General features: G+C 39.2%; 2 protein-coding genes across 3 annotated transcripts; both read left to right on the top strand.

Moving 5' to 3' along the window:
• The first annotated feature begins 221 nt into the window (after positions 1 to 221).
• LOC145446264 (uncharacterized) lies at positions 222 to 13,834 on the top strand. The gene is made up of 3 exons (XM_080324510.1): positions 222 to 2,269; positions 4,997 to 5,146; positions 10,673 to 13,834. The coding sequence occupies exons 1-3, from the start codon at positions 1,989 to 1,991 to the stop codon at positions 11,391 to 11,393; spliced, it is 1,152 nt and encodes a 383-aa protein (XP_080180636.1). The 5' UTR covers positions 222 to 1,988; the 3' UTR covers positions 11,394 to 13,834.
• A 148-nt stretch (positions 13,835 to 13,982) lies between these two features.
• LOC145446265 (mitochondrial inner membrane protease subunit 1-like) lies at positions 13,983 to 21,290 on the top strand. 2 transcript variants are annotated; one of them, XM_080324511.1, is made up of 5 exons: positions 13,983 to 16,245; positions 16,941 to 17,116; positions 19,365 to 19,481; positions 19,536 to 19,689; positions 21,104 to 21,290. In XM_080324511.1, exons 2-5 carry the CDS (start codon positions 16,947 to 16,949, stop codon positions 21,152 to 21,154), a joined length of 492 nt encoding a protein of 163 aa, XP_080180637.1. In that variant the 5' UTR covers positions 13,983 to 16,245; positions 16,941 to 16,946; the 3' UTR covers positions 21,155 to 21,290. The 2 variants fall into 2 exon arrangements, with proteins under 2 accessions (XP_080180637.1, XP_080180638.1); XM_080324512.1 differs by lacking the exon at positions 21,104 to 21,290 and adding an exon at positions 19,768 to 19,917.
• Positions 21,291 to 25,163: the final 3,873 nt, after the last annotated feature.

Genomic DNA, 25,163 nt, shown 5'->3' with positions numbered 1-25,163 from the left:
CATAATAAAGAACATCGGTCTGATGTAAAGGACCACTGTAACTGAAAAACCCCTTGAATACTATATACAAGAACTAAGATATTCCATTCTTATACCGATGCAACTAGAGATTGCTGACCTTTATAAAGGCTATGCTTCTAGCCTTCGTTGGTAGCTAATCTATGATGACGTTCCACCTGCTGTCGCGTGGTGTCAGTAGTTCATCAAGATGAGGAATATTCAATGACGCAGTCAACTGTGAAAGCAGCGAATCATCAGAGAATCTTTGCACTGCACTTGTGTTTCTGCTGCAGCAGCCATCGAGTAAGCAGGCGAGGTCAGATTCGTAGGCAATCGAAATCGAGGGAATCCAGGTGATGGTGATGTCGTATCCAACTGTTGTTTTGAATGTTTGGCGAAGATCACATGCTTCGATATCGTGCCACCGCTACCTCCGGTAACTCACCGGTACTTACATTTAATGTTTGTGAACCTTCCACAGCACCGACCCCCGCTAATGTAATTGAGGCATGAGGCATTCTATTATAAACACTAAACAGTCACATTGTCGCCACCAATAGTGCTGCTTATTGCGTGTTGTAAAGCATCATTTTGTATAATTTATCAGATCCAAAGTCTATTATTAGATTGCAATGCAATCTGCGTGTTTTAAATGTATATGGATGAAACCCTACTTGAATATATATATTAGGCGAAAAATTAAAAAAAACTGGAGAATTGTGTGAGCACAGGACACCGATACAATACAGGGTACGGTATGAAACAACATTTGATGTTGCTATTGATGCAATGAAACAATGATTTGATACCTCTTGCTAATGTCTATCATGCAAACCAGTCGGCTACCTATGCTCCGAAGAAAGGTGCGAGGAGTTCGTTACTGGGCCGTGAAAAGTTGGTCTAGTGACCACGATTAGTGGTAATAATGGAATTGATTTAATCAAATCGTCAATATGGTGTTGAGTTGAGCCTGTATGGAATCGGTGTCCTGTGCTCACACAATTCCTAATTTTTTGATATTTTTTATTAAATTACTTGAACTTGGAGAATCATTGCTGCTCACATGTTATGTTAGGCAAAACGTACCGAGATTCAAGTAGGGGTGTTGGGTCATCAATTTTGAAAATTTGCCGTTTTGATGACTGGTACCCATACAAAACATTCAATCTGAAACCGGTCCATCTCCGTTCCATACATCATTGGTATCCTTGTTCTCCCACCGAATAAGTAATTCAGAGAATTAGTGTAGAATGTGTGCTCAATTCAGTCAATTGAATGTAAGAGAAATCCTGTATGTATGTGTAGCCTATTTAAGCTAAATTATTATCACTAGAACTTGATGAAGTAATATCCAAAGCGGGCATCACATTTTGTGATACGATTGTTGATATACAATGTTCTTTCCAATTCTCTACTAGTTGCTGATGATTACCCCTGACGAATGTCAGTCGAAAATATTCGGGCTCATTTCAATATGAATATACTATTCAATTGTATTTTGAAGTTCTATACCTCCAAGAAGCTCGTAAATGTCTTCATATATATATAAATATATTAGCCTATATATGCATTGAGAGAGAGAGAGAGAGAGAGAATTTATTCGGTCCATGAACATTGATAATACACAGATAGATAAATACAAAGCAAAGTATATATAATTCAGAACCAGGCTGTAGCGAAGGGATCGGGAGATCATCAAGTCATTTTTATAATGAGATGTTAACTATGTAATATAGTGCAAATTTTATGTAAATTATGTTACTGTCATTAAAGTATTGAATGTTTCAGAGCATGATCGACTTGAATGTGATACATAGAGCTATATTTTTCAGATTGGATATATACATGAAATAGGTCATGAGTCGTCTGCCATACCTTGGAGGCTTGATTTACCTTTTGGTAGCTTAGTTACCGAGTTTGAAGGTTGTTAATGAATGTAGATGGTCCGTCAAGAACAATTTTAAATTAAACTCTTCTTCTACCGTGAAATGTCACTGGTCATTTTCATTACTTCTGCTGTGTTTGGTTTTATGCTGTATCTGGCTTATTATGAGGAAAAAAAGGCCAAAAACGTCAGCCACAGCAGATCTTCCAGCACAGACTCGTCGGATATCAATTTTTGTACTATTCCTGGATGTAACTGCCAAGAAAAAGAACACAACGCCTTTTTCCGGAGGTTTATGAGCAACATAAACCACAAGTACAAAGATCCCCATGCACTGGTACATCAGAAGCCAGAGCCATTTGAATTTCAAGCGTTCCAAGACAGGTAAACAGAATAGTTTGTGTGAGTCTAGGGTTCGTTTGTGCGCTGCGATTTATAAGTGATATTTTTTTGGTAAAGCATAATTTTCGTCGTCCCGACACAGCATCGAACGTGTTCATTAGGACTGTTCAAAAACTGCTACTTGATAAAATTGTTGGGTTACTCACCTAAAATAACGCTCCACACCAATTTTGGCTTAATTCCAACCAGTGTAAGTGAAGTTGTTGCAGCAGAAAATTTTGGTGAAGAAGGTTGCTGTCGACATATGTATATAACAAAAATCAATGACAACCAATTTCGGGATAGCATTTTAAACTTAAAAGCTGTTGACTAAAAGAAGGTCATCATCGGCATATTGAGACTTAGCCGAGTGTGATGAACACTGAGTTCACCAGCATCAAAATCTAGATCTGAAAAACAGTGATGTGACGTAGTTTGATTACCTTTTTTTCAGTCATCAGGCTCCCAAATCTTGCACTCATGCACTTCCTGCACTGGAAGTTCTAGAGTGCCATGGACTATTTTAACCTTTCAGAGTTTGCCACAAGGGCACTACGGTCGAGAACCACTACTCCAATTAAATGCCAAGGGTACTACTTCTTTCATTTTGAATTAGAAATATAAAATTGTAATAGGATAGTGTATGTGGCAGACTGGCATTTAAGTTGACACTAACTGGCGGTTGGGCACAACTGGTCTAGAGCAGTGGTTCTCAACCTGTGTGACCTCGTGGACCGGTAAAACTTTAGGACCAATCTCGCGGATCAGTGAACCCTTACAAACTGAGATTCACCCTAAAGTTAATTACGACAACTTGGATGTGATATTGGAAGCTCCAATTAATGATGCTTTTTTGATACTATAGATTAGAGCCCGACCAATTATGGGTTCGCCGATAATATCGCGTCGATCTTACACTTTGAAAGAATTATTAAAGGTATCGGCCATTGGAGGTGACAAATATTAGCCATTTTTGTGACGTCACAACAGGGTTGTAGGGATTCATAAAACTATAATCCTTGGCCGCTAGACTGGGAATATTGCTGTATTACATATAGCTTGCACTTTCAAGGTGTCCAGATGCAGCCTTTCTGTTTTTTTTTATGTTCCAGTATGATAATGGCTGTAAATTTGTTGAAATTTATGCTATGAAGTTTTGAAAATGCACCTTTTGAGGTAGATTCCACCTTATTTGACTATCGGCTGAATATATCGGTGTTATCGGTGAAGGTGTTAGATATTGGTTTTATCGGTATCGGCCCAAAAATCTAATATCGATCGGGCTCTACTATAGATATTTATATGTGCTTCTATTGAAGTTTCTGCAAGGCGAAGTTTGCGAAGTCCTGTTAATAACCCTAACTTGGTTGCGATTGTTATACGTGTCCTTCGAAAGAAATGGAAATTCGCTATAGACTTGCTTAATTGAAGTATCGTAATTTTCCATGTATATTGCGCAAAATTTTCATGATTTTTGCCCTAAAATAGGGGGGTGCGTATTATACATGGGTACAACAAGCCATGAAAAAAATCTCCTTCGATAAAAACTTGAAATAACGCCTTTATGTTTGTTTCCAATCGCGCATCATTTTCAGTCATCGCGCACAGTAATTCGTATTATAGAGTGTAATGCGCTGCCAATTAACGGAAAGCGTGTTGCCAATTAACGAGAGTCGTGTGCACAAGCACGCGATCTCCTGCTGAGTTGGTTTGCCATTTGAACGCGAGCGAAATCAGGTCACTAATAGGTACTCGCGCGCGGCAATTCTTGCTAATTCGTCGCGTCAACGACAGGCCCGAACAATCGCATACAATTATACATATACAAGAGGCCATGTGCGCAAGATATAATCGATTGCGTAATCAGTCGCATCTACAACAGACCTGGTGCGCACGACATAACCGTTAGCCTGAGCAATCGCATCTGTAATAGGAGTCGTGCGCAAGATGTCGGTTCGTTGGCCTAAACTATCTCGTTGCCGACCTCGCAGGCTTTGGCTGCTATCTACTATCGTTTAGAGACAATGCCGTTGATTGTATAATGATTGGCAATCGCATCTGTAATAGATCTCGTTCTGAAGATGTCGTGCCGCTAGCCTGAACTATCGTGCCGCTGGCCTCGGAGGCTTTGGCTGCTACCTACTATCGTTTAAAGACAATCCCGTTAATTGTATAATGATTAGCGATCGTTATGTCATGATTGTTCAACAGTGACATAGCAAAACAGAATGACATTGTATACTAAATCGGAACTATTTATGTACTGAAATGCTGGATGCGTACTATACATGGGTACAGGCTTTTCCCCAGAATTTGCATGCTATTTTAGGGGTGCGTATTATACATGGGGGCGTACTATATATACTTGGAAAATTACGGTAGGCTATGTTTAAAAGTACCCACAGCTTTAGCTGGTCCGAAAAGAGTTGTAGCCGAGGCTACTTTTTGACAGTTTTTTAAAACACTTGTACCATTGTGATGAACGTCTGAAGTAGACCATGAACTCTCTATTGTGACGTCATGCAAAAAATTGGTTCCACAATTCCAAATAAGTTCAAAATGTGATGTTTATTTCTCTAATAAATGAAAAAGAATCCAATTTCTTGCATTTTGTAATTGAGATATGAAATTGTAATATATATATCTGGCGGACCGGCAGGAAACCGGCACTGGTCCGGCGGTTGAGAACCACTGGTCTAGTGTATTTTTCCATGATTGAAATTATTTCAGGTACAAGTCGCTTGAAGATGTGACAGGGGCTATTCGTAATGCTGGCTTGGATCAGTGTCGTTTGATTCTTGGCATCGACTTCACAGCTAGTAATGAATGGCAAGGACGCTCCAGCAATAAAGGGCAATCTCTGCACCGGATCAGCAGTAGGTAAGCATCTGCGAAACTATAAAAATTGGTGCCAGTTGAGCGATTTGTAATCTGTCAGCGTTTCTCGTCCGCATTCATAATCATCATCCTTGCTGACTGTTGATACTGACTCATTTAGAATGTATCAGTACTTTCCCATGATAGGTATGGAACTCTGCTGGGATCCACTGCAGTGTGTAATCGAAATTTTGTTGTGTAATGTCATTGAATGGGTAACAGTTAACTCGGCCTCTGGAGAATTCTGCCCCTTACAGAGGACCTGCAACAAATTGCTTAAGTGGCTCCTGGTCAGATACCACCAGGTACCGCGACCCAGAGAAAGTCTGGATTCATGATGGCAGTTGCCATAGGAAACTAAAATGAGCTTACGAAAAAATGAAAAATGACGGTTGAGCATTTGACGCTTTAACCCTAACACTGTGAATATTGGTCGTTAATATAACAGTAATGAACTCGATCTTTCTTAAATTTTCGTCAAAGGCCAAATTCTCTCGAGGCAGGATTGGTTATGTGGATGTAGTCTAAATGTTAGTTTTATATATGGATCTGAAAGATCTTTGTGAAGAAGTCCTGAGCGCATAGTCCTACTATAGAGTTTCCCATCACTCGGTCAATATTAGTCCTTGATTAACATTCATTTTATTCTAATCTGCCTTACTGCAATTATATTGAGGGTTTGGCAATTTATTGCCTCATTTCCTCAGAGCGTTAATAAGCGCCATGACAGCTTGCAATTTGGCCTTGTAATATGACAGGTTGACAAGGAAACTTATTAGTAATAAGTATTGCTCTGTGATCCATTATTAATTATTAGTATTAAACAATTCTTATTAATAGTCATCACACAACTATAACTACCATGAGCTCTATCATGTGTCTAATCCATATCTACTGACTGGTTCACCATCTGTAAAATTTCTCATAAAATTGATGAGGCTGTTTAATTTTATTCGCTTTATTACTGTTTGCTTGCCTATAATTAGTTTGTGTTTTCAACCAACTTGAGTGACGGACCCACTACATTATGTTCACGTTTATTGAACAAGAGACAACCATGTTTGGTGTTTTATGTTGCTCTCATTGCTGTGTTTACATACTAGACCTACTAATAAACCCTTGAATTACGTGAAGAAATCTATTTCTGATCTTAAGTCAGTCGCCTTTCACGTGCCAGGAAATTACTCACTGCATAGTTGCTTTCTCATACATTAAATCCCATTGTCTTTGATTTTATTATTGTTTGAATGTCCTAAATTGGCATGTGTAGCTAAATTATTGATAATGTTTCGATTAGTCGTAGCTGATGTGACAGCAGTGTCGAATTTAATTCTGCCATTCCCAACCTGTGTTATGATGCAGAATTCTTAAGGTCGTCACACAATTTCTGATATTTACAGATGTTCTGTGTTGATCTTTGAGATTAGGCTTTACCCATCAAATAATATTGCAGTATGGTCTCTAATGTGTGCTCCTGTTGTATGGTCACTGTTCATGTTCAGGGATGGTTGGGAATTATGATGCCAGGCTTACACTGCACACTGTCATATTGTTAATTGGTCATTTGTTTGAGATGAAGAATTTCATACATTGAATCGATCTTTCTACAATGACTTGCATCAAATCCGGCCCTGACAGTACTAAAGAACCTTTTCTTTTTAAATTACTAAATGACTCCTTTGCTTATCTAGAGAGGTACCATACCATGGGTTTCAATTTTCTCATTACTAAATCTAGTCATATTTTTCACATTTGCAACAATCCTTTCGCATGTCCATGGTGTTATTGCTGAGTTTCTGATAAACGGCACATTTCGAACAGTAGTCGGAATTTTCATAAATCTTTTGATTGCTAAAGTTCTATCATCAGCTACAAGTATCCACAGCGGAAATGTGGGTAGGTTAGGTTTATTGCATTTTGGAAGTAGCCTACTCATTGTATTGAGGCGTAAGGAAATAGGAATGGAACAAAGTATTCAAATTTGCTTATTGCCCTATTGTGACACATTTGCTAGCCTTCTCTTGTCATCAAGTGGGAATTATTCATAATTTAAAGGTTATTTTGTCATGCCCAAAAGCAAAGTGAGGTCAGATTGTTTTTGATTCACACAGTCAAATTTCCATAGATTTTTGTTGTCCAGCTCCTTTACAATAAGATACAGTACTTTTTGTGGTGTGGTTCGGACTTTTGGAATATAATGTTGATATAAATACATGTTGAACCCACAACATCAAAAAAAATCGTAACACATAACAATAATATTACCATGTATGTCTTGTCATTAAGATTGTTTAGTGTTGGCATAGTGTCTTGAGCAGTAGGTCGGTGTGTTGGCTATTGTATGAACTGTGAAGGTATTCTTCACTAATTGATATCCAATATCTTGTGCATTTCAAAATCAAAAATGGTTCACAGACATTTCCCCAGTGGTTCCCGACTAGATTGACTTGAATATTATTAATAATAACTGCGTATACGCGGGACATGCTCATTAGGGTGGAGTGAAAAAAAGAAAATTTTGAATTTCAAAAAGTGCCTCTGATATTTGGCCCCAAATCAAAAATGAATAACTTCTATCATAATTTCAGGTTCTTACGCCCTCTAGTGGCCAAGCTTATTCACCAAACGAGTCGAAAATAGCTAATTTTGCCATATCCTGATAACCGCTTATGCTAGAAAGCCAGTTTTGGGTTTAAAATCTGTGGAAGCAACATGTTTCTATCTCACTTCCATAGAACTTTGTTCTGAAAATGTACAGAAAAAAAGTTACAAGCAAATTGTCGATTTTTAGACCGCCATTAAAAGTGTTGGATGGTTGTACCAAACTTGCAATGCCGATTAGCATGTTACTGTTTGTTACATTGCTGCTTTACCAACGAAATCTTGTTTGAAGGACTTATCAGTTGATTTTCATATCAACCTAGTATAATTTGGATAGTAGAGAGCATGATTGAACTTTCTTCATAGTTGCAAAGGAGCTACATGACCATTGGATTTGGTGCAATGTATTTTCCATAAATGAGTTTCCTATTGCGCGAAAAGTCAATCAACTGATGTTGAAATTTAGACAACTAACTCGGTATCACAAGAAATCTAGAACATCAAATTCTTATAAAGAAATGGAAACTACGTTCTTGCAAGATATTGATAGGCTTTTTGGCATCTTCTGCTGCGATAGCAAACAGAGAGATAAAATTGCACTCCAATGTGGCTTAAGGATGGCACCGAAAGATTTGAAGATCAGAAAGCAGAGCGCAAGGGAAAATGTTTGGTTGTCGCTGTGCCTCTTTCATCAGCTGACGAAAGATTTCGAAGGCAGTCAAGCTCAATCCAACAACCGGTGATTCTAATGCAGGTGCCAGCACTTCTATTGGGCAATTCAGCTTTAATCAAAGTGATTCAGAGTCAATGCAATCTTAATCAACATCTTCTGGTAATGATTCAACTTTTATGGGAGGTGCTCAACCATCAAACCAACACCATGTGTTGGGGATCAACTTGGCAAGAGTTTGTGAACGGTATAATGCATTGGACCTTACAGGAGCTGCTCCTGCAACTTGTGTATTGCAAGATGTTGGAATAATCAACTAAAAAAGTGATTCGTTTGTGGTAGATCACGGCAAATTACGAGGAGAGAGAGAATGGTGCAGAAAAGAAATACAAAGAAGAGAAGCAGAAAACTTAAATCTTGTGTATGGACTCTACTTCGATGGAAGAAAAGATGACACTTTGAATATGGTTGAGGCACCAACTGGAGAATGCTCTATGACAACAGAGCTGGAGAAACATATTGTTTTAGTAGGAGAACCAGGTCAGTATTACCTCGGTCACTTGTCACTTCCCAATGGAAAAGGTCGTGTTTTGCCAAGAAATGTATCAGTTTATTTCCAACACCAAACTCTGCAAAAACCCAGCTGTCGTGGGATCAGACAGTACAGCTTCCATGACAGGGAGATTCAAAGGCTGCATTCGTGCAATGAACTTCTACAAAGACCACTACAATGGGCTATCTGCTTGCTTCATGGTAATGAGCTGCCATTAAGATATGTTTTCACAGCAATGCGTAATTCAAACACGCAATACAATATTATAAATGACAACTTTCAAGGCGGATATGTAGAATGGCTGCTCATTATCATGAAGCAAGCAGATAGCCCATTGAAGTGGTCTTTGTAAAATTTCTTCCATTGCACGAATGCAGCCTTTGAATCTCCCTGTCATTGAAGCTGTACCGTCTGATCTCACAACTGCTGGGATTTTGCAGAGGTCAGTGTTGGAAATAAACCGATATATTTCTTGCCAAAATACGACCTTTTCCATTGGGAGGTGACAAGTGACAGAGGCAATACTCAACTGGTTATCCTACTAAAACAATATGTTCCTCCAGGTCTGTTGTCATAGAGCATTTTCCAGTGGGTGCCTCAACCATATTCAAAGTGTCATCTTTTCTTCCATCGAAGTAGAGTCCATACACAAGATTTAAGTTTTCTGCTTCTCTTCTTTGTATTTCTTTTCTGCACCTTTCTCTCTCTCCTCTTAATTTGCCGTGATCTACCACAAACGAATCACTTTTTTAGTTGATTATTCCAACATCTTGCAATACACAAGTTGCAGCAGCAGCTCCTGTAAGTGATACCGAGTTAGTTGACTAAATTTCAACATCAGTTTATTGACTTTTCGCGCAATAGGAACTTATTTATGGAAAATACATTGCACCAAATCCAATGGTCATGTAGCTCCGTTGCAACTATGAAGAAAGTTCAATCATGCTCTCTACTATCCAAATTATACTTGGTTGATATAAAAATCAACTGATAAGTCCTTCAAACAAGATTTCGTTGTTAAAGCAGCAATGCAACAAACAGTAACATGCTAATCGGCATTGCAAATTTGGTACAACCATCCAACACTTTTAATGGCGGTCTAAAAATCGACAATTTGCTTGTAACTTTTTTTCTGTACATTTTCAGGACAACGTTCTATGGAAGTGAGATAGAAACATGTTGCTTCCACAGATTTTAAACCCAAAACTGGCTTTCTACCATAAGCGGTTATCAGGATATGGCAAAATTAGGTATTTTCGACTCGTTTGGTGAATAAGCTCGGCCACTAGAGGGCGTAAGAACCTGAAATTATGATAGAAGTTATTCATTTTTGATTTGGGGCCAAATATCAGAGGCACTTTTTGAAATTCAAAATTTTCTTTTTTTCACTCCACCCTAATGCTCATGGGAATGTTTATGAGCTTCCTATTTTCCATGATATGAATGATTGGCAACTCATATCTTTTCCAGCCCAGGTAATATTAAAACACTGGAGCGGTCATACGGCTCGGAAAATTATGAATGCAATCGCATTTGGGATGGCAATGAAAAATACAATGAATAATGGTCGGCTTACATTAGATATGATGTCATCGGGTATCATAATATTCCAAAAGTTATCAGGGCGTGCTGAAAGCTTGTTTCTTGTTTTAATGACAGTTGTAGACCGTGCTTTTCTCTGACCCACTGGTTCATTCTTTTTCAGACCTTCGTCTATGAACCCGTATCAGCATGTGATCGAAATATTAAGCAGAACGCTACCGTCTCTGATGTGTCCGCAACAGGAGCATGAAACGGGGTCAACGCGTGGCCATTTTTTATCAAGAAAAAAGACAAACAAACTTCATTGTATCCATGCCTACGGGTTTGGCGACTCTGTCACCAAAGACAAAGACACGTTCCACTTGAATCCTGCTTACATACCATGCACATCGTTTGACGAAGTACAGTCGCTGTACAGGTCCGCAGTGGCAAAGGTTGTCCTTGACGGGCCGACCAGTTACGCGCCTGTTATCAACAAGGCAATCGAAATTGTGGAAGAAGAAAATAAAACATTTCATATTCTGCTGATCATCGCGGACGGTCAGTTTGTGGACGAGGGCCCAACTGTGGAAGCTATTATCAAAGCTTCCGAGCATCCTCTGGGCATTGTGGTTGTCGGGGTCGGCGACGGCCCGTGGAATTTATTGTACAGATTTGACGATTGGTTGCCGCAACGTCGGTTTGATAACTTTCAATTCGTGGAGTACAATAAAGTTTTGAAAGATTTCGGATCAAAGCACGCCGACACGGCGCTCGCATTGCATGCTCTCATGGAGATACCCGACCAATATCGTGCTGTGAAAAGGCTCGGCCTTCTTGAGGTACCCCCCGACGAGTTACATACTGCAGATGAAAATTGCGTCGTACAGGGTACCACGAATTAACGTGACTACAATTGGCGTCTATTGATTTTTCGCATCGAGATTCGTTTATACGTTTTGAAGTAGAGTATGGCATCCTGTCGTGTTATTAAGCGGTTTGAAATGTCTTTTGACTGACTGTGACATGTGATGCTGTGTAGATTTTATCTTCTTAAGTTTAGTTTTGATGTTAAAATCTGAATTTGTTCAATCTCGGGACTAGTTCATGCTGTGAGTTCGTTTGTTGTAGCCTAATAAGCTTATCATTTATCTGTTGAACGTATCGGAACAGGTCTTGTGCATACAAGAGTAGTTCACGAGTCTTTTCTTAAACGTTCTGATTGCAATTGAATAGTTACTTGTGTTGTAGTTTTTCTTTCCGTATATAATTGTGTTGGCGGAGATTTCACCAATAGACAGTGGGCAAACTTAATTTTCTGAACTGGTCAAAGAGTACAGTAATTTATTTAATTTGTTCAAATACGTGTTGTTGATTGTAGGATGAATAGAACTGGGACATACCTCTAAACTGGCCATTTTTTAGACTTCAGGATTTGAAGATGGCCGTGTGGTGGCCATGAACTGTAATTTATATCTGTTTGTAGGTTCAAATAGGTGACTCGGTGATTATTGTCTGGAATAACTTTCCCTCGTTGATATGGTCCCGGAATAACCACACCACGATATTGAATTCAATAGGCCCATGTAATTGGCAGAACTTGAAAGTGTCACTGATCCTCATATTGCATTGAATTCCCAAATCCTTTTTCAGTTCAGATTTCTATTTAGACTTGATTAGGTTTCTGAGAGTCTCTGAATTTGGAATAAGAATTGTAAAACTGCATATTCATCCTCAAATGTGCCCCCTCTGAGATACTACAATGTATACTGATCTGTTTCAACTCCTAAACTACAGTACTCAAGACTCAAGTATTTGAAATGCATCCTAAATCATGCACATTTAATTTCTCTGTTTTTTTTTTTAATTTTCTTTGTGGAAGTAATCAACAATAACACCATCTTGGCAAATATCAAGTCGTTAGTGTTATCTGTCTGCGTTAGCGACAGCAACAGACAACTAAATTGTCATGATTCATACCTTCAATCAGTTCAAAACATATATCTTTTCACGTTGACAAAATATGACTTAATTCCCAGTGGACAATGTAATTTGACTTTACCCATCACCAAACTCAGTATAACTCTCTGACTTGAACCAAAAAATTCCTGAGTTGCTAAAGACAGTTGGCTGTTCCCACATGATTTTTACTGTGATTGTGACACAGTTTCTAGAACTCTGCAACTCTGCATGTATTACTATTTTCCTTCAGAAGGATGTAGGCTAAACTCCAAACTTCGTAGAAAATGTAATTATTATGCTTTAGGGACAATCTGTTAATCTTTCATTTTACTGGTACAATCAATTCGCGTGCTATTTATGCAATCAGTTTCTATACTAATCATGACCAATGATTCTTCATGTTACTTTCCGTCCATGTACCATTTAATATCTATTTATCTGTCAACATGTCTTCATGCTTTCATTCTGTGCACATCCACTTATAGCAGTATTCCTACACTTTGAAAGCACATTGTGACTCGGATTTTCTTGGAGTGGTCCCCATAGCATTTCTTTAATGCTGCTATAGTATCAGCATTTCACAGATGTGACCAATATTTCAAATGCAAAGTGATCAATCAGATGACTAAATGTGTTCCATTCAACTCACTTATAGTAACCTACATCCAGCATTCATTTGAATATATATAAATCAATTCTACTGATTACATATTATGCAACCTTCACAACAACATGACAAGTCACGATATACGTGTAATCTATGGCGGCTTTTCATGACATGCCGCTGTCTTTGATGAATGACGCCTTGCGACTCCAGCAGTATTAACCGCAATACAAGCTGCTTGCTCTGAGTTATATAGTGTCTGATTTTTTGAAATTAGTGTAAGACTCGCCACTCATGTAAGTAGCTATGTGAACTAAGTCCCAGACGTTCGTTTAATATTGCTATGTTCCTGCACAAGGTTTTTCATTGACCAAGGCCTTCTAATTATTATTGGTGCTATTCACAATGTCTATATGTGCAGAAATATTGACGCTGAAATAATTTCAAAGCATATATGCATACTATGTAGTAATTTTTAATAACCACATATTTATGTAGCTTGTCACAATCTTGATTGGTGTGTTAAATTTTTTGTCTGCCCGCAGCTGATGATTTGTCATTCCTTCGAACTGGTATCCTGCTGGTGGGAATGAATTTTGGTAACTGCGATGATTTAGTGTTTAGTTGATGAAGCACTTGACACTTGCGCCTTTATGTGCCTTGGGAATTTGTAGTTTTCGTTGTCTCGCTCAAATTGATTGATCGAGCGATAGAAGCTTTAGAACATTCGGATTGATGCCAAATAATATATATTTCAAGAATAAAATCAAAACAAAGCAAGATGAACTTCTCCTAATATTGTGTTAAGTGGAGGGCTACTGGTTGGTCTTAGTGGTATGCATCATGGTGGCTTATCCGTACTCCTGTTTCTTGAAGGATATCGAGCTGTTTACAAATATCTTCTGTGCAGTATTTTCTTTGCTTGCCTCAAGGTTTATACAAGCTTATTGTTCAAATCTGCTTTGTTGTTACAGTTGTGTCATATGAAACGATTGGGGTGTGTTCCAGTGTAGACTATGCGATGCGATCCGTAATAATGCTCATTGAAAGTTAATCGCAAACTTGGGGTCCTGATTCACTGAAACAATGTTGACCACTGGCTTGGAGGAAAAATAATCTCTCTTGCTTCCAGATCTATTAAATAGTAGGTACTAGGTAGTTCCACTGTGTTTGTCAGGCCTAATATATTGCTCTCTTTAGTGTGGCCCTGTACCGGTAGTAGAAAGAACCTCAAAGTTATTCAGGAACAGCTAAGCGTGATTATTTGAAGCTACTGCATACTCGTGACTCATCTATGAGTGTGGTTATCAAACTTTTTGTCTCATTTCCCCTGTATCAAGGCACAACATATCTTTACTGCCCCCTAAAAGCCATAGGTCAGGGCAAGAGTAAATCTACTTTTCAGGAGTAGGCTACTTAAGTAGGCCTAGTTATCTACTTGTAATCCTTACTCAAGTACTTTTGTTTGTACTTCAATGGACATGATACAGATATACAAATTTTTGCAAACTAAATTTTGTTTAATGGAAACTACTTTTTGGATGGCTTAACTTGCTTAATTATGAGAGACAGATGACCGGCCCAGACCCAGGCAGGCAGTAGCTCAATTCTCTAGGTATGAAGACCAAATTTGGTCAGCTGAAAATACATTGAAACCTATTGCTTCAGCATCAATATCCATCAATCAACTTGACTTACCGGTACTTCTTGTGCAATTTGCGTACATTGGTATGTTGATTTCTGGTTGCTGCATATATTACCGGCAATGAATTCCCTTGGTGGGTGAAGTTTGAAATGGCAATCGTGATCTATTGATTACTATTTTGCACCACTTTAAACAATAATTCTGCAGTCTTGCTCACAATCATATTGTCTAAAACTAAATATGTTCCCTTATATGATATGACAAATGCCTTGTGAAATACTGAGTATCCCGTATAGAGTTTGTGTAGGCTACGGTTGTTGCACACCAAGTCAGGAGTACTGCGGACAAAGTCACTAATGCTACCAAGTAAATGCTATGCCAAAAATTTTGAAATAGTGTAGGCTGCATGGAAGTGGTTGTCATGTCCCATCGCAAACACAACTAACAATAAATTGTGCTTCACTTAGTAGCAATTTTTTAATGATCTCTAAGCACTTCATACAAATTTTATCTTTGGAATATGAAAGTATCATCGGCAATTTATAATAGTCTTATTAATGCCATTTTTACAGAAGTTTATTTATTATCCTTCTTAATGTATTCTTTACATTCAACAATGTACTTCTCTGTCACTAACATAGGTCAATCATGTGCCATGCCAACCCGGCCTGCAAAATGCACAGGTTCCTATCAGTAGAAATTTACCTGGAAATGTGTCACATATATATGTGTGTAATTTATGGTTAGGCCTATCTATTTTGTATGTTGTTGTATTCTGCTCATTGATACCTAATCCATGCATGAATAATTGAATATGGAGTTGTGTATTGCATATAAATTGTTACTATATAATATCATATACTGACATCTAATATACATGCATAATTAATGAATATGTCTCGCACAGTTTCACAACATTGCACACCTATCCATATCATTTATGCATGATGGGGTTGCTATCAAATCACAAACATGATGGGTAACACTAACAGACATTGACGGATTTTCATCAGAGATTCACATTCGATTATTCGCGGTACTGCCCTAGTGGGAATATATTGAATTATTGGTAAAGATAATCCAATTTTGGCTGAAGAAGTCCCCTTGTGTGTGTCAGCATTCTGGGAATTGCAATTTATGTCATCGTAACTCTTGGGAACTCTCAACTTTTCACGTCAAGTCTTCTGCTTCATAACTGTAGACTGCGTTTTGCATGTTAAGTCGATTATATAGGATATACAGATGAAGTTGCTGTACGCCAGTTTCATACTTTATCACTCTTGTTTTGACTACCTGAAATAACAACTGTAATCGCTCAATATAATGGATACTATCAAGTGGAATAATGATGATCTGTTAACCATGTGTATCAGCTCGTAGGCATATAAATAACCAACCCAATGCAAGAACTTCTGATATCCTTTCTTAATTTACCAGTTAATTTATTCATTTGTATTTCAGATACGATGTGTCCTTGCTTACCTTAACTAACGCTAACAATCGACCAGATGTATGAATCTGCAAGGCGTTCATTGGTTTTAAAATAGTGAGTACCGTACTTATTTATGTGACATTGCGAAGTAGGCTTACTTTATTTTTGATGTATTTAAAATAGGCTATTCATCAATGTTACTCATGTAGAATTAGCAACTTCCAATGCATGTATCCAAAACTAATTCTGGTAGGCTACAAACCTTTGAACTCGTATGTCGGTTTCAAAGTAGACATGCAGGATACATTGCAGACTGTAATTTGGTCAATAGTGTGCGGCAACTTTTGAGATACCCGCGGCTAATTTCTACTTGACAAAATATATTGTCTTTGAAAAGTCTGGAAGTCAAAGTAATTCAAAAGCATTGTCACCTAAGGAATGAAATTAAATCTAGTTAAGCATTTAGGGTAAGTTCAATAGAGTATTTTCTGACCATTTTTATATGTTTCATATCGCAATATAATTTCACCTGATAATATCACCTGATGAAGGAGCAGAGCTCCGAAAGCTAGTGTAACTATAATAAAGTTATAATCATACAAGTGGACGTTAAACAGGGTGTGGAAGCTATCAAGGTCTTACGTTTATATACACCATCTGCTATCGGCACATCAACGTATTCAACACTTTTTTAAGGCACACTTTTCATTTCTACTTGTACTTGAGTATAATTTTACACTACCTCTTACACTCGGGTTCTGAGTCCTATCCCTTCAACCACGCTCAGAAGATATGTGCGATTGTTTCAGGGTGCTATGGTGTGGCAACGTTTGAGCAAATGGCTCGCGGTAGGAACGATAGGACTGATCGGTGTCAAGACGTTGGCTTTCCCTATCATATTCGAAGGGATATCTATGCAACCCACAATCCATCCTTTCGATGTCGGCGTGTGTGACAGGAGAATCCCGTTTGAAGACATCAGAAGGTAATAGAGTCAATTCTAACGAATCGGTATTTATACAGAGGTGGCCGATGGACAAATAACACTCGTTCACTGTTGCTTTTGTGTGGAAACGGAAAAAGTGCAGTAAAATTGACTCAAGTAACAGTAGAAAGAACAGGACTGTTTTAGAACATTGACTCTTGAACCCTTTTTTTGGCGACTCCCTTAACTATGCGTACTTTGTTCCACACCTTCCCAACCATAAATGAAGGCAAAAAGCAAGTTTGTCTTGCATGTCTCACATGATTGCATGCAGGTAACAATTCTATTGAAAATATGGACTACGGTATATCACGTTGAGTTTCTAACAGGGTTGTAACCAAGCTGCAAGGTTCCGAGTCGCAAGTCAATCTTACTTTTATAGTTTTGACTCGAGTCAAATCATTTTCAACTCACCTCCGAGTCCAAGTTAGAGTCATCGTGTTCACTGCTCATTATTGAGTTCAAGTCACGTTCAACTCACTTTTTGAAACTCATGGGTTTATATTTTAGCTTTAAAAGAGCCACAACAACAAAAATATGAATTTATGACGTCACAGTGAAATACAGACTTTCGAATGGAGTTTATTATTGCGTGGTGGTACGATGCGTCTCCACCTGGGCTGCAAGGTGTTTGAAATCAGCCTGATATCAGCCTGAGAATTTAAGGATGATATAAGCTCGGTAATCTCGACGACATTTTCTTGGCCAAACTCTGCAGTTGTTGCTGGCCTTTACAATAAAATGGAAGAGCCGAATTCACTATTGCTAGCCTGGAAATGATCGCGACCTGCGCTGGCGCAAATAGTTATCAAGTACGGTACATTGTTAAACACTATGATTTATCATTGATTGATGACCAGGCATCCATTGTTGCACGTGAAATGTTTATGTGAACTCGATTCGCAAGTTCAATCGCAACCCTGTAGTGGCACCTTCCCCTAGGCCTAAATTTTACAATTCTTGCGTAAACTATGAGAAAAGAGACAACAAGAAAACAATACTCGTATTGTTAATACGCGATTAAATGTATCAATTTATAATCAGGTTAAACCTCTAGCAAAATGACGAAAACCTTTTGCAATCATTAAAGAGCCGCAATCAAGGCTGAAAGAGCCGCATGCGGCTCGCGAGCCGCAGTTTGCCCCCCTGGCCTATGCAGTGACATGGTCAAGTCGCGCACAATGTCTTGAGTGTAAGTCGAGTAAATACTCGAAGTGACGCAAGCCGAGTTTTTTCGTTCCCCATCTTTCAGAACATGACTCGAATCAAGTCATGTCATCAAAAAATTGCGGCTCAAGTTCGACTCGGAGTCGAGTCTTGACTCTAGTCATCACAACCCTTGTTTCTGATAATCTTGCAAGCTTCTCGCTTTTCATTTGTGTTGGAAAAATTATTAAATCTGTTGCTCCATGAACTTCCAAAATCTTAACATACTGTACATTTAGAAGTAAAATATAAAACTTTGAGCACCAAGTTCTACTAAGTTCTAACATAATGACAAAAGCGCTCTCCACCAACCTTGCAAATTACAATATAATCAGTCGATCATTACCATTTGCACTTGTATAATGGTATGTGTCAAATCAAATCAAGACTTGCTCAAGTTATGCCGCGAATGATGCATGCCAGTATATTGATCAATTTATCAGTGCGAGTTGAACCTGAGATAATATTGTAGAGCACTCTAGGTGTTTCTAGATACCGCCAAGTCGTACAAATAGTGGGTATCTATTTGATTTCCTGTATAAAAGTACTTTATTACCATACCTAATTCAAACCTGTACACAACAAAAACTGTTACCTAGTTTCAACTGCATAAATTTATGCAAACAACTTTGATGAATACTCAGATGCTCACGCTACTTTCATAACTTATTTTCAATCTTTGAATACATTTGGTTACATCGCTTGGGCTGTACTTGTACTAGAATTTCATTCTATTGCTAACAATTTCAGTTGTGTAGCACACCTGCTTTTGCTTTTTGAAATGATGACCCCGTAAAGCACCTAGTCCGTTCAATGACTATTTCTCTGTATTGGTGCAAATTTCTATATTGTGAGCTGACGCTGTCTTGAGCTCTCTGAATCACTGCTGCTGGGGAAGTATTTGTAATATTGCATCTTGATATTACATATTGTACTATTCACGCCATGCCAAGGTACCCACCTTGAATATCTCCATTTATTATGTTTCCCCTTCCACATTATTACTGTGACGTATGTACCAATGAGCATTGTTTCTTTTTAGAGGGGATATCGTCATCATGAAATCGCCGAGGGCACCGACCTTACTGATTTGCAAACGCGTGATTGGGCTGGAAGGCGATTTGATATGTGATTCCAAACCCGTCCAGAGGAAAGACAGGTGCCATCGCAACATACCGAATACATTTCTTTTTCATCGTCGATTATGTTTCAGCGGTTATTTGGATTTGCTGACATTCGGAAGTAAATCTGTGTACGTTCCGAAAGGTCATGTGTGGGTGGAGGGTGACAATAAAGGCCATTCGATGGATTCGCGAAGTTACGGACCTCTGCCTATGGGATTAGTGCAAGCCAGAGTGGTATGTAAGGTGAGTGACGATGTGAAAAAAATTCAAACTAATAGTATTTGCTCGGAGACAGTAGGGTACATACCTTAGTATTTTTAGTGTATGAAAGTACGCAAGTAGGGTTTTACCAACCGGGATGGCTTGCTCAATAGGTTTTGTTTCTGGAAAACATGATCTTGAACAGTTTGGGAGGCGAATTACATAATTTTCCCTTTATCTTTGTAAGTAGAGAGTAGTCTTTCGATAAATTTTCTCCCTATTCATTTTAGCACAGCGGTTCTCAAACTTTTTCCGACACGCCTCCCCCTATATGATAGTGAAAAATTTGGCACCCCCACTTATCGTCATATCACAAAATGCAACCGGAATGCTAGCAATCCCAACGGATAGTTTTTTGGCATGGAAGGTTATGACTGTTGATGAGAGAATTCTCGAATATGAAATTCGGCCTGTACACAGAGCAATAACTATGAATTCGACGGAAGTCGTGCGGAACGCGAAAAAATATTCAGTTGACTGCAGCCACGCACCCCCCAGTTCGAGAACCACTGCGTTTGGCAACACAGGGCTTGGCGTAAAGAAAACGACAACTTGAATTAGATACAAGTTGTGTGATTGTGGTGTAATAAATATCGGGATTGCCAGCCGTTTTGTTCTTCCTTTGTCCTTCAAAATACATCTGTAGTTTCTGGTTGTACCAATTCAGATCCGAATTAGTTATTTACTGCATCACTTTTGCATTCACTACCCAAGACCGTTATACCTCTTGAAAAAATTCCCATGTTTGATAAATTTAGTAATTCTATTTCCATTGAAACGCATAGTGCTGATTTGTCATCGTTGTCACAATTGTACCAAATTTATGAGTGTGTTTAGCATTGTGATCGAGTACACGGTTCAATACTGAATTATTGAACGTTTCATTGGAATTGGAAGGTGGCACTGCAACACTCTTCTTGGCCTAAAATAATCAAATTATAGGAGAATTGTAGGAGAAAATAATTTCGGGACGACATAGTTTCGTAGCCCCATTCTTGAGTAGTCATTCGGCAAATGCTTATTGAAATTTTGAATGTAGCGGACGCTCCGTTTTGTACATATTCTGGGACATCTTGGAAATCACGACTTGGTAGGAGTGACGGCTTTGAGCATCCCAGGAATGAAAACATCACTTCACTCATGTGGGTCAAGGGACCAACTAGTCGAAGTCGATCATTAATTGTAATCTCAACTGTCCAAACCAGATTCCAATTCGTCGATCAAATTCTCTCTTCAACGCTGCGGCATCTCATTAGAACGAGCTATCACCGTTAGTAAAATTCAGTCAATATGTCTTACACCAGTCAATATATTTCGGTGCTTGCTGCAATGCGTCACTCGCGCAGCCTATTAACCTTAGTGTCAACCGCGCCGATTCAATTGTGACTTATTGCAGGTATTTCCATTGAAGGACGCAACCGCATTTCCCAGACAACTTTCGGACTAGTCGCCTGGTCAGAGGGCTTATCAGCCTATTTCTCGACACTCCCGAAATGTGTGGCTTCAGCATTTTTGTCATCGTTTATAACTGGGTCTTGCTCGTGTTTTATATAAGCGGAATATAACTTTGATAAGTCTCTGAATGAGTCGTGTTTTTTCGCGGAATAGAGTATTTCTAATCGTTGCAGTTGCAGGGACGTGCGGCAATCGATGAAGCAATGCCTCCCCTTGTCAGTATAAGTGAAGGAATATTTTATAAAATGTCAATGCTAATTGATATTTGTCTGTTGGTCTTTATGAAAAACTATTTATGAACAATGAACATGTCTACACCCGAAGTTTCGCAATGTGCATATTTGTTATTCTCAAATTGGCCAAGGAGAGGTGAGACAGAGATGGGTCCAGCATCACCTGGGAGCGTGCACAAACCAGATAGGTCGTATTGTCAGTATATTTTCAGAATCTAGGTGACTTTGCTCCAGAACAGTGGTTCGCAACCGTTTTCGAATCACCGCCCCCTTATCAATCTCGACACAAATTTTGGCACCCCCTCCATATTTACGGATCCGAAAAAGAAGAGATAAAATCGGGAAATGTGTACACCTAACTCTGATTGCTAATAAACCAATGATGATGATCGCGGGTGAATTTACTGAAAAATATGCCATTTTCGAGGTGGTAGGTGCTCGGAAAACAGGTTTTCGCGTCTACTTTCCGTTGAGTTGACCTTTTTTCTCACGTCATGTACAGAAGATGCGCCCTTCACGTGCCTTTTCGACCGTGTTACTTGAATATATCCAACTGGACGTTCTAACATTTTCGCCCCTTGATTCCCAAATTGCCCACTGGAGGGCGATATCTCCCACGTTGGGAATCACTGCTCTAGAGCAGTGGTTCCCAACCTTTATCGGTGGCAGGGCCAAATTTAGAATTTCAGAGTACGGTCGGGGCCGCACGAATACCAGGGCAATGGAAGGAACCCAAAATAGTCACGAAAATATGAAAATTCGCATTGTTCCGATCATTCGCTTGACGCCATTGGCCACTGTGTTGCCGCGCTCCCGTTGTTCAGAACAATTAATCAACCTTTGCTGGCTATTTCGGTGTAGTTTTATTGCCCTGGCGAGAATTCAATTCGTATTTTTGGAATCAGTGCGACACCTCATTTCGATAAACACCGGCATATCGAATTATTCGAACGCTTGGGTCGCGAGCTATAGGACTACCAATTATGCTGTTTTTGCCGGCTAAGCAGTACGCATCTCGGCGTATTTAATCGTGAGTCACTTGTTGCACATCTATCCGTAAATTAGTTATCAATACCCAGGGCCGTAACAGCACTTCGTCAGCCCCCCATAAACGTTGCTATTGGCCCCCTCAGGCTAGATGGCTGTTTACCGCTATTTATCATCTAAATCGGGTGTCCGTTTTAGGCAGCCTCTCTCGACTAATCGAGCGAAGCGATTGAATCGGTCAATATAATCGGGAATTGAAAATATATTGGTATCAATTTTTATCCTCTCTCTGCTCACGTAATCAGATTGAGCGGTTGAGCCTAGTGAGTTGTATTTGAAAAGGTAGGACCACTCAATATTAATTAAACATCTTCGGGCGTATACCCGCTGGCAGGAACGAAACAGCACTTCGTCAGGCCCCTCAAAACACTTTGGTCTTGAGCTCGCATAGGGTGATAAACCGACCCCCCCGTCCCGTTGTTCGCTTCTGCCACGAAAACAGGATCACCATTTAGTGAGCCAGCGTGGAGCGCGAAGATTCTCGATAATTCAAAATAAAATAGGTCAATAAGATCAGGAATTGCATACATATATTGCCATCAATTACTTGTCCTCTCTGCTCACGTAATTAGATTTACCGGTAGAACTGAGTGTGGTGTCTTGGAAACGGTAGGGCCCGTAAATAATATTTAAACATATTCGGACGGGCGGACCCTTTGGTACGACTTCGTTACATGATGTTATTTCGTGGCCTCCAGTCTGCTATATCAAAAAATATAGAATCACCCAAACGCACTAAACTAAAAGATGCACGCGATTTTAGATTGGTAGTTCTTCACTGGCATAGAATTCTTCACTGCGGGATGGTAGCCTATATTTGTCTCGTGAGGTTCAGATTGCCAAGACAGGATTATTCGACGCCTGTCATTTAGGCGCCTATGGTCAATTATACCTATATGTATTTTGTATATACATAACGAAGTTTCCGGTCAGCCTAAGGGCAGTCCTTTTCGGCCAAGGTTTTCTCGCTGTCGATCGTTCGGGCACACTTCTTGGAGTCGCATGTTATATGGCCTAAAACTTTGTATGTCTTCGTGCGTCGTGACGCGGTAACGGCCAACGCCGATATGCCCACTTCTATAAATCTTGCGTATTTTATCTTGGTGGAAGAGTATCCAATACTGAAGGTACTTGGAAACTTGAAATCGCGCGCGGTGCGAAAATTTTTTGAAAAAGTTGCACAAAATACTCTATAATTCATGGTAATTCACTAAATAATTTTGGGCCCCCTTCGAGCTCGTTCCCCCCCTTGGGGGACTTGGGGTGCGGCAGTTACGGTCCTGTCAATACCTATATCTATACCTATATCTATAGGTACTCCTCGTTCAACTGGAAAGTTAGGGCACATTGCATTGAAACAGCAGTGACGTAATCTTAGCAGTCTACTCACAACTTTCCTGCAATCCTAATTTAAAACTCCAGACTCCAAGCCAAGCAAGAGTATTTTATAAATATTTTTTTTTTCATAAATCGATTTCTCAATATTTTTGTGGGGGCCGCAGAAAGGCTAGCTGGGGGCCGCGGTTGGGAATCACTGCTCTAGAGTCTAGATTATAGATTACTAACCTACGTAGGTTAGTAATCTATATCTAGATCTAGCAGAGATGAGCATGGATTAGGATTAGGATTTGAAAAAACAGGATTTGTGAAATTTCGTCGGATTTGGATTGGATTAGGATTAGAGATTTTTCTCTGAACGGATTAGGATTTGGATTGGATGTACCAATTTTCTGGGAGATTGATCTGTCGTGTGGCGAATGGCGACAAACTTCATTCAGATCAGTTATTAATATACTTTTGGTTACCAAGTTATCTTGAATCAAAGGAATCGTTGGTTGTGAATGAAAAATTTCCTATCCCTTCGTTGCATAAATTAGCATTTTTTCTGAATTTTCAGTTGGAATCGGATTAGTATTGGACATGGACTTGAATATGAAAAAGTGATGGATTAGGATTTCGATATGGATTTGAAGGTTCGGATTTGGATTGGATTAGAACATAGAAATTCCAAATCCGCTCATCTCTGAGATCTAGCTCGATACTGCGCCCCCATTTTCCCCAGCAAGGTAAATGTATTCAACCATTCAAGTACAATGACGGAATTGGTTTTGTGATGGATCATGGTACCACAGTCAATCAACACAGTCAGTACAAAGTTATCTGCAGCATCGAGTAGCAGACTACCAATCCATAGTTAATTGATGGCCAACTATAACTACTGATTTTATAATTCAATTTATTGCTACGATTTTCATCATTTCAATACACCACAAGACTGTAATACAATGAAAGATATTAAGGTGTCGAAACGACTTGGAGTAGTCTCCGGACCACCCACACACGCACTCAGAATTATGATGCACGTGATGGCATATCCTTCTTAAAGAAAACGAAAATGTCCACCGAGGACACCCAAATGTCCTCTTTTAGATAAGTCGTCCTGCTTTATAGCTTTGGCATCTAGGCGATGGTATAGGCACAACTAAAAAACGCCATAAATGACGCGAAATATGGATTTCAACGGCAGTCACAGTCAAGGATGACGAAAAAAATACGTTAGAGCTGGTGTTGTAGAAGTCCAGTTGCTTGTCGCACTGATTCTGGTAATACACAAGTAAATGATGGCACGGCACCAGAACTCCTCAGCATCACCGAGGAGCGTCGAAATATGCTTACGAAATATGTTACGTTCAATGAGAGCACAGTAAGACAATACGAGGG

Source organism: Botryllus schlosseri, chromosome 9 (assembly GCF_051294905.1).
Source record: "Botryllus schlosseri isolate E-star chromosome 9, Bs_hap1, whole genome shotgun sequence".
In the NCBI taxonomy this organism is placed as follows: Eukaryota; Metazoa; Chordata; class Ascidiacea; order Stolidobranchia; family Styelidae; genus Botryllus; species Botryllus schlosseri.
Note: the sequence above shows the minus strand (reverse complement) of the source record. Positions and strands in the feature narration are given on the sequence as shown.

Coding starts and splice junctions, on each gene's coding strand:
- LOC145446265 (XM_080324511.1), top strand. CDS start 16,947: ATGGTGTGGCAACGTTTGAGCAAATGGCTCGCGGTAGGAACGATAGGA. Junction 19,482..19,535: donor CCCGTCCAGAGGAAAGACAG/GTGCCATCGCAA, acceptor ATTATGTTTCAG/CGGTTATTTGGATTTGCTGA. Junction 19,690..21,103: donor AAGCCAGAGTGGTATGTAAG/GTGAGTGACGAT, acceptor GACTTATTGCAG/GTATTTCCATTGAAGGACGC.
- LOC145446264 (XM_080324510.1), top strand. CDS start 1,989: ATGTCACTGGTCATTTTCATTACTTCTGCTGTGTTTGGTTTTATGCTG. Junction 2,270..4,996: donor TTTCAAGCGTTCCAAGACAG/GTAAACAGAATA, acceptor AAATTATTTCAG/GTACAAGTCGCTTGAAGATG. Junction 5,147..10,672: donor CTGCACCGGATCAGCAGTAG/GTAAGCATCTGC, acceptor ATTCTTTTTCAG/ACCTTCGTCTATGAACCCGT.